We start from the raw sequence: 10,655 nt of genomic DNA on the forward strand, positions 1-10,655 counted from the left end.
AAGGGAAAATTAACACTAATTTTACAAAAACCTATTTTAATCCTAATTACTCTAAACTACCTTAATTCTAGAAAATTAAAAGCTAAACTATCCTAAAAGAAAAGTATTAACATAGAAAAATGGGAAAATTTAGAGACTTAACAAAGTGTCGTGTCGACCTTCAATATATTCAACCACTTCATCTTCTTGGTGAACAACATTCTCATATTGCTCAATAACATCCTCCTATTACTCATCAACATATGACTAGTTAATATTGTACCTTCTCCTAATAGCTGCATAATTCAAGTTTTTGTATTCCTGTATTATGTGTAAAAAACACTTTCTGTTATTTTCGGTTATTACACTTTCTGCATGTATATAAACCATGCATCTCTGATATAATAAAGTGCGAGAGTTATCATTCTTCACACACAGTTGTCTCTACTTCTGCTAGTCTAGAAACTCTTTCTTATTTCCTATTGCTTCTGGTTCAATAGTGGTATCAGAGCTTGGTTGTGAAAACCTGGGGCATGCGCATTTTGATTCATCTTTAACGGAGACTCTACAGTGGTTGAGAAGGGTGGTTGAAATGTTTGAAGAGAAGCAAGAAGAGTGTTCTTGGGCAAGAAAGAGACGGTAGAGACAACTCAACCTGAATTAAAAGTTGAGACGAACTGAAATCATACGTGATCTTTTTAACTTTGTGAATTTTTCTTTGCCTTGACCCACATTGACCAAGGTCAAACCTTGTGAAGTCAACCAAATTGAAACTTCAATGTTGTATCTGAATACAAAAAAGAATTTTCCTTTTGCTTTTTTATATATATTTTAAATTGTATAATTTAAAATTTGAAATAACTTTTAAATTGTGTAATTCAAAAATTATTTTTTATTTGAAAAAAATAAGTTGTGTAATCTAAAAATTAAAAAAAATTAAATTGTATAATTTAAATATTAGTTTATTGAGCTTTCTTTAATTTTTAAAAATTAGTTTCTTTTCCCTTCGTTAATTTTTAAAAAATTATTTTCGAAATTCATAATAATTTAAATGTTATTTTTGACACTCAAATTATTAAAAAAGGACGCAATGAAAAGTTTTCTCTTTCAAAAGAGATACAAGAAGAAAAAAACATATATAGATATATTCGAAGACCATGGGTTAACAACCATGTCTATGTTCTTGAATTCTGGTAGGGGTAATGGGATTAAGTCACTTCCCTAATTGTTGTCATCTATAATCCGAAATTTTGACAGCATTATGTAAATTAAATATGATTCTATTACAATTTTAACCAAGTTGGACGAAACTGGATGAGCTCAATTTGTTATTGATCTCAATCTTAAAAATATCTTAAACCTATTTTTTAAATAAATTCATTTAAATCAATGTAAATCGATATTAAGTGTTTTTTATGTGTTCACTTATAAATTTGAATTTAAAAATAAATTAGGTCATTATTAATATAGTATGATTTTTAACAATATGATTTATTGACCCTTAATAGTGTGAAATCCTGAAAATAAGTCAGCATTTGGAGCTGCCACTTGGCTACAAATAAGAGGGTGGAATAACATTAGTTCCTCTCTGCATTATCTGAAGCTATCATCCTCCTCTTCCAATTTTTCTCCTTGCTTTCTTTCCAAGTTCATGATCAGCTGAAACATTTGAACATTTTTCAGAATCACCTGAATCATCTGAACGTCAAGAACTCCAAGTGGCACCGAGCTCATCCTAAGATTCGAAAGGGGTAAGTGATTCTCCTTTTTTTTCCTCTCTGTTCTAAATCCTAGAACATGCAATCAGTAGATTGCATGTGGTTCCTACTTCCCCTTTTCAATTCCATTCTCATTCCCATTTCTAATTTCAATTTTATAATTTGTTCTGATCACAAAATTGTGATCAGTAGGGTTGGGGAAAATCCTATAGTGCTGGAACTTCTAGGAACAGTTCTTGAGCTGTGCTGCGATAATTCCCAGGTAAGGGAAGCTGGGATGTTGGTGCTGTTCTATTAAAATTCTTGAATGCATGATTTAGATTTATTTAGAACTTTGAAAGAATGCATGTGAAGATGGTGTGTAGAAATTTGAATTTTTCTTTGTTAATATGAAGTTGTGATTTTGCCTATTTGAGAATATGTTGGTGGTTTGTCTTGTTATGAATTTTGAATTTGGATGTTGATGAACTGGCTTTGATGTAATGCTATGATGATAGGGAGTGGATAGATGGAATAGGTTCTGTTACACAGTCTAAAAGGAGATAGTTCATTCAGTTATTGTAGTATTAGGGCCTATGAAGAGAACCAAAGTAGCCAAAAGTTGAATTGGGGATTTCAGGTTGTTCTAGCCATTTTGGGTAGCCTAAGTAAGTCAATTTTGACCTATTAGAAGTGCTGAAAGTGTTAAAAACAATTCTTAAGTAGTAGATTTAGAAATTTGTACCTAGGTTGATGAAATTGGAGATTTTGAGTGTAAAACAATGCATAATCACTAGATGATTAGGTTAGCAAGTGTTAGAATCCATTAGACAAGTTCAATTTATCATATAGATTGAGTTTTGAGTGCTAAAAATTCACCAAAAGGCCTAAAACGAAACTTAGGGGTGTGAGTTCTTCCAAATCTGCACAATCTGCAGAAAATTCTGCAGAATCCACGCCTGGGCGCCCCTAAAGGGCGTTGGGCGCCCTTTTCTGCTGTTGCTTTTGTTTTTGATAGTTTGGAGGGTTCCAGATGTCCGTTTTGGACATTCTTTAGGTCGTTCTAGGGGTTTTTGACCCTTCCGGAGCCATTGGTCAGGGTCTTCAAGCTATTTGAATTACTTAAGTATTGGTAATTAAAGATTATAAAGATAATTGTGTTTTCTTTTCTTTTTCTTGTGTGATGATCCATGTATGATTTTTGATTTATCTTGTATGACTTTAATTAGTATGATATGATGAATTGTGAATGNTTAATAACTTAAAATCAGTAAAGAAGGGATGGTATATGTATATAAGTTGATTCAATGATTCAAGCGTCATCTCTAGGTGAGATTTAAGTCAAGTTCTGGAATGAATATAGGTAGCTCAGTCTTGGGGGTTTCCCTTAAAGCTCTAATGACTATTCAATCTCACTTAGAGAAGATTAGTTCATGTGGTGAAGAGCAGTAGGGGGTCCTAGTCTTGGTTGTCTCCATTGTATATGGGCCAAGGTGAGTGATAACGGACTAACCTTGTGTGTGGTAGGGTGAAACCCATTGGCAATGGCTTTGCAAAGCAGTAGAGGCCACCACAAGTGCATAACCCGCCATAGCTCGATATTCATTCCGTGTCCGGACGAGTCTAAGTCTAACACTACCTAATAAAACTATAACTCATAATCTATTAAAGTCGTCCTTCTATGATTGCAATTGCTTGTATGTCTCTTTTACTTTGTTTAATTTAAATTGATTTGTATTCTTTTGAATTCTACCCTTGCTTTGTTTGCTGTCTGTCTTGTTTGTGCTTGTTTTCTTTTGCAATGATCATCCTAATTGGATGTGAGCAGAAGTTTCAGAGGCTCCACTGGAGCAGCTACTAGACGTTCCAGATGTTCCTGATAATGCTGATGCTGCAGAGTAGTGTAGTTCAGTTCTTTCGTTGTGTATAACTTAGTCTTCTTTACTCTTTTCCCTTTTGAAAGACTCTATGCTGATATGTAGAGCTTATATCATATTTTGGATGACTGTATTATATACACTTCATCTGCTACTACTCTTAATTGCTTTCTATTATTATAATATGTTGCATTCCACTTGATATGAATTATACACATATTTTGGGATGTTACAAATAGTAAGAAAATAAGTTATGGAAAAATGTATGGATTTCAATTATAAAGAACATATGGAATCACAAGAACAAAATTGTGCTTAGGCAAGGAAAAGTAAATGTAGAAAAATATTTACTTTGGATGAAATATAAATTTAGTAATATTAATTTTTCTTATTTAGATTGAATTCTTTGTCCAATTCATTCATTTAGCTACTTAGAAAATATAACCAAAACTACACACAAAGAAGGAGTCTCTTTTCAAGCAACATATTGTAAACCCCTTTCACATGGACGGATTTAAAATCTTTAAAAGGAAATTTGAAAAATTAGTGAGAATGTGGATTAGGCAATATTTTAGAAACATTGAGCTATAAAACTTCAATTGAAGTGATTCCAAAATTATGTAAAAGTTCATGTTTTTTATTACAATTTAGGTTTGAGAATCAATTGACATGGATGAGTAGAATGAGAGATATGAATTCTACCTAATCAATCAAACAGAAGCTTCTACATACATATATCAATGTATTTAATCTCAGTTCAACCTGCAACTTCTTCCAGAATATAGACTGCTGCAGCTTCTTTGTTCTGCAATTTCTTGAACCCGACTTACTTTCGCAATGCCCTGCCCTTGTACGACGCTCTTCTTCTTCTTAAAACTTTTTGTTAGAACTTGGAATGTGAGGTTTTTTTTCTGAATTTTGATGTGGAAGGTTATTTGAAGAATATTTCGGATTTAGAAATAGGTTTTATATACTCATCTCTCAAGTATATCCTTATTTTTTTTATACATTCTTTTAATAACTATATTTATTATGATTAAAATTTATTAAAATTTATAACTATATGATTCTCACTAAAAAATATCTGAATAAATAATAAGAGCAATTCTCTTTATAAGATACATGTCTGAAGCTTTTCTTAGTATTTTTCTTTTAAATGTCTCTCTTCAGAGCATACATAATCAAGAACAAATATTTTATTATTTTATATCAAATTACTTTTTAGATAATTTCATCACTCACTCACATCTTTTTGGTATGATGTACGTTGCAATAATTCTATTTATAATAATTTTAGAGAGCTTGATTAATCTCTCTTATAATCTTCTATTTATAATAATAAATTGATAAAGAGTACATGATAATTAGAGTAACCTAGACACAATATAATCATGATAATTAGAGTAACCTAGACACAATATAATCATGATAATTAGAGTAANCCTANACACAATATAATCATGATAAATAGGATAAATATCCTAATAGGAATAAATAAACTCTAAATTTCTGCTTTAAATAATTTCTAAGGATAATGAAATATATTATGGGTGTTTGCTTATTTTAACACCACAACCATATCTGTAAAGCAACCATGGCAAAACTTGCTGGTTCTATATACCAATTTGTCTATCATAAACAGACAAACGACTTGTTAATGAATTCTTATAATTAGGGTTGTGCAAAAAATTCTACTTAGCCTAAACCAAATCAAGTAAAACACTAAATAATATAAATTGGTTCTTAAGTCAAACCACTTTATCATTTTTGGATGTGGATATGATACACATGTTTTGGTGCACTATATAAACAAATTCATATATGTAAAAAATAAAATTCAGTGTGAAAATATTTTAATTTAACTTTACCTAATCTTCTTATACTAAATTCTTAAAATTGTTTGTTTTCTAAAGAATAAAAAGTGAACCTATCCAGATTTTTTTGTTTTAATTTAGTTCGTTTGTAAACAATTTATTTTTCAGATAACTCATGAAATTAAGTCTTCTAAAAACAAGACACTCTCAAAGATAACTCAATTTAACCTCATTGGGTATGTTATCATTCACCCACAAAAGACACTTTATGATCACTATATATAATTGAGAATAACATCTATTGTTATAACATAAGTTTACCATGGGGTATAATTCATGATCAGTGTTAAGGGATACCATTCTGTATCAATCATATCAATCTATTAGTAAAGAAAATGTAAGTTATACAATAAACTTTAGGTTGCATAGGTTGTGTAGGACCTGAAGGGTTAGGGAAGATGAGTCCTGCTATTACAAGAAAGTTTTGAAGGTAATGAATCCAGAATAAGACTTTAAATGGTACAGGTACATTAACAAAAGTATAATTATGAAAAGGAATTAGGAAATTGAGAACATAAAGAAATAATTAGTACAAATTATTTCACAGAAGATTCTGCTATATGCTTCTTTAAAACTGATTGAAAAAATTAACTAAGCTTACTGTCGATCTCCTTGGCAGCAACAGCACGATGATCTTAGTATGCTGGGCATAGAAGGAGGGCCTGCAAACAAGGTGTAATTGAGATTTGATTACACAGAAATAATGGATATACCTGAATCATGCCAGGGTGATCACGTGAGTTATTTCCCGGCCAAGGGGTACCATCTTTCATTGTCCATCCTTCTTCTGGCAGAATTGAAAGGTAATCAAGCATGAAGAGGTTCTTCTAAGATACTCATGTTAGAAAAACAAGGTGTTGAATACAAGTAAATAAGATATATCTGACTATCAAAGCTATTCTTTGGCTGAAATCATAAGTAGGAAGCTTTAAACATACCTTCATTGCTCTACGCTCCTTAACAAAAGAAGGTTGAACCTTGTCCTTCAGGTAGTCAATCTTCCGACAGAAGTAAAACTCGGGAAATTGCATTGATGACAAGCCACAAACACCTACCCATTATCATTTATTCCCACTTGTTCCCCACAACCAGACTGCACCACCTTCTATCGAAATGCAAAGGATGTGCACGGTGGAGGGTTCCTTTTGTAAGGTTGGAAGCATGAAAGAAGAGAGCAATGTTTCAAATTATTGCAGGAAGTGTAAACGAGGCTTCAGTCCACAGCTGAGTTGATGAAATGAACAATATGTTAACTTTGCAAGTTCAAGGACCATAATTGCTTCTTTTACCTATCATTCTCAAAAGAAGTAAAGCGATGGTTAAATTTTATTAATTAATTTAAAATTTATTGAAATATAATTTTTAAAGTGGTGTATAAATCTGCGTTTATACAAACAACGATTATTTTAATATTGATGGTCCAACACAAATTTTCATTAAGGCTGGACATAGTTAATGGAATTGTTCTGAACTTTAGTTTATGTATACTTTTTGATACTATAAAAACTAGGCTTAATATCTCAATTGGTCCTCTAATTTGTCAACTAATCTCATTTTGGTCCTCTATTTTGCAACAGTCTCAATTTAGTCACAAATTTTGGAAATATGAACACATTACATCCCATCCGTTAAGTGTTAGCAAACGGCGTTAAGTGTTGATGAGCTGTAAGTTTAGTTTTTACCACGTGTCAATGTAAAATAAAATGAGATATTGGAGAAATCAGAAACTGAGCCAAACAACATGTTCCCACTAATATCAAAAACACTCATACAGGGAATTTCTTCAGAAAACACCCCGGTAAGGTTGTTTCCACTTAAATCAAGAAAATGCAGCCTCTTGCAGACACCAAGCTGGTTCGGAAATTCCCCACTCAAAAAGTTCTGAGCCAAATTTACCATCTCCAAGCTCTGACAACCACCCCAGTTCCCTTGAAAACTGCCTTCTAGATTCACCATGGGAGCCCACAATATCCTCAAGTTTGGAAGCGAAAAAACCTCCAGTGGCATTGATCCTTTAAAATAATTCACCTCATCATTCACTGAACCTAATTTCCCAAAATCACGGGCAGCATCACCGCGAACATCAAAGAGATTTGACAGCACAAGAACCAACAACTCTGAGCAATTCCCAAGCTCCCTCGACACAGAGCCACTGAGAGTGTTCCTGGAAACATCCAACACCTCAAGGCTCTTGAGCTTCCCAAACTCACCAGGAATACCCTCTTCCAACAAATTGGAATACAGCAAAAGCGTCCTCAACCTCTCACAATTCCCTAAACTCCCCGGAATCCCTTGAACCAACGAATTCCCAGACAAATCCAAATGTTCAAGCTTCGAACAATTCTTCCCAATCTCTCGCGGAACAACCCCACTGAACTGATTAAACGAAAGATACACCCCTCTAAGCCTCCCGACAAAACCAGGCACAGAACCATTCAATTCATTGCCAGCCAAATTCAGAACCTCCAACGCGTTGAAGGGGAGAGACAAAACCCTAAGCTCAGTGAGCTCACTGATGAAATCGAAACCAACAGAAGAAACGTTTCCGAAGAGAGAACCTTTACTATCCTCTCGTATCATCACCGTGCCGCCATCGCTTTTGCTCGTTCAAGCCGCCGAATGCAACAAAACATCCTCCATGTGGTTGTCTGCGTTGATCTGTTGTAGCGAGAGAGAGGCCACTCCTTTCTCGGCGTGAGTGATTTTAGTTTAAGATGGGTTTGATTTTGAAAATTGATTGGGTTGATTTGGGGTTTGTGTTGGTTAAGGGTTTTTGGATTTTTATTGAGGAGGGAATCTTTCAAAGATGATGGGTATGTTGTATGGAATGGGATTGGTGGTACTGGAGGGGAAGAATGACCGTTTGGTCATAACAATGGAAGAAGAAAATGGGGAATTGGTCTAGGATGAGGTCCTTCTATGCAATCCATTTTATTTTACATTGACACGTGGTAAAAACTAAACTTACAGCTCATCAACACTTAACGTCGTTTGCTAACACTTAACTGATGGAATGTAATGTGTTCATATTTCCAAAATTTGTGACTAAATTGAGACGGTTGCAAAATAGAGGACCAAAATGAGATTAATTGACAAATTAGAGGACCAATTAAAGTATTAAGCCTAAAAACTAAGTTACTTGTAAAAAAAATTGCATTTCTAATTCAGTTAACTCAGTTAACTGTTGAGAATCCATTATTTATTATTTCATCTCGTAACTATTCATTTATCTAAATTATCCATTATTTATTATTTAATCTCATAATTATTATTTTTATTTTATTAAAAAATAAAAATTAACATAGACCATAAATATTTTGAATATCTAGTATTATATAGTATCATAGTTAAAAATAAAAGCGTTATATTTTTCTCTTTCAAATTATTTAAAAAATAAGTTTTATGATTAAACTAAATTATATATCTAATTTGCCTTTATAATTTATGATATATAAAAAAAATAAAGCTTGTGAGACAAATATAATTTAAAGATAAAAAATTAAATATATTTTATATTTTGTAAGAATAATTTATAATTAAACTAAATATTCTTTTGGTCTCAAAGCTAACCTGGACACAAGTTTTGAAGAAAGAAAATTAGGAAAAAGAATTAAAACATAAAGAAAAAAACAAATAAATAAAATTTATTAAAATTATATGTTAATTTTAATTATTTATTTATTGAAAACATTATAAAGTTATTTAGTTTTATTTATTAAATAAGATTTGAAATAAATCTAAAGTATGTTCCTGAGGTAAGAGTAAACTTTTAAATAAATCAATCCAATAATTAGATTTATTCTTGAAATTATATTAGCTTATGATAAATGATTTCTGTTAAATATGATTTTTTTTAATAGATAGCATGTAAAAGTTATATTTATTTGTATAAATTCTAAAAATATATAATTTATTTTAAAGATAAAAACAAAAAATAATATTTAAAACCCAAAATATAATATCTACAATAAAGACCGATGAGAATTTGAGCAGAAAAATAATAAGTATTGTAAAACTAAGCTATACTCTGTCTTAGAAGGATTTGGTTATTAGTTAATTGATATAGTTTCAGTTTTTCTAAAGTGAACTCTTAAACAATACAATTTATGTATAGTATTAAGTAGTTCAGTTCTTTTGGTTTATTAAAAATATGTTAACCGAAATTTAGAATAGTTTAGTACTGTTTAGTTACTGATGCCCATCCTTAATTTTCAGGCAATTATATAATAATTTATGCATTACAACATTGTCAAATTATTTTCTTTAAATGGATCACTATCTCATACACTTTGAATTCTAGAAATAGAGATTTATCCAAATTTTCTTGAGTCTGTGACGTATCCTTTTTTTTTTTTTAAAGAATTGTTTTTTTCCCCATGGTACTTTGATTATGGGACTTCCAACCACATGACCAACAATGCTCAATTCCTTACTAATATAAAAAACTATTCGGGGAATCTGACAATACATACTGTTAGTGGAAATCAATTGCCTATAACAGAAACTGGTGATATTTCTCCATTCTCATCAAATGTCTTTGTTGCTCCTGGTCTCACCAGTAATCTTATTTCTGTCGGTCAATTAGTCGACTGAAACACAACCATTCGATATCATCCATAGTGATGTTTGGGGAGTGGCACCGGTTACGTCTCATGCTAATTACAAATATTTTGTAACTTTTATTGATGATTATAGTCGTTTCACTTGGGTCTATTTTTTGCGCTCAAAAGATGAAGTCTTTCTCACTTTCAAATTCTTTAATGCTTATGTCCAGGCCCAATTCTCCTCCAAAATCAAGATTCTTCGCTCTGATAATGGGGGGAATACACATCACACTTATTTCAGGAATTCTTACAATCCAATGGCATTTTATCTCAAAGATCATGCCCATCAACCCCTCAACAAAACGGGGTGGCTGAACGGAAAAATCGTCATTTGCTAGATGTTGTCCGCACTCTTTTACTAGAGTCACATGTGCCATCACGATTTTGGTGTGAAGCCCTTTCCACTGTTGTTCATCCTATAAACAGATTACCATCTCCTTCCATAAATAATGAATCTCCTTTGACTCGATTATTTGGTCACCCACCCGATTACTCCGCTCTTCGTATCTTCGGTTATACATGTTATGTCCATCTTCCTCCACACGAACGCACCAAGCTCACTGCACAATCTGTGGAATGTGCTTTTCTCGGCTATTCTCCTCATCAAAAGGGCTTTCTATGTTA

At 32.2% G+C, this 10,655-nt stretch overlaps 1 protein-coding gene across 1 annotated transcript; it reads right to left on the reverse strand.

Moving 5' to 3' along the window:
- Nucleotides 1-6,062: 6,062 nt before the first annotated feature.
- Nucleotides 6,063-8,007, reverse strand: LOC106766388 (LRR receptor-like serine/threonine-protein kinase RPK2). The gene is made up of 4 exons (XM_014651118.1): nt 7,200-8,007; nt 6,366-6,478; nt 6,141-6,254; nt 6,063-6,089 (listed from the first exon to the last, which is right to left on the reverse strand). The coding sequence occupies exons 1-4, from the start codon at nt 8,005-8,007 to the stop codon at nt 6,063-6,065; spliced, it is 1,062 nt and encodes a 353-aa protein (XP_014506604.1).
- Between the last annotated feature and the right edge of the window lie 2,648 nt (nt 8,008-10,655).

This window comes from Vigna radiata, chromosome 7 (genome assembly GCF_000741045.1).
Source record: "Vigna radiata var. radiata cultivar VC1973A chromosome 7, Vradiata_ver6, whole genome shotgun sequence".
In the NCBI taxonomy this organism is placed as follows: Eukaryota; Viridiplantae; Streptophyta; class Magnoliopsida; order Fabales; family Fabaceae; genus Vigna; species Vigna radiata.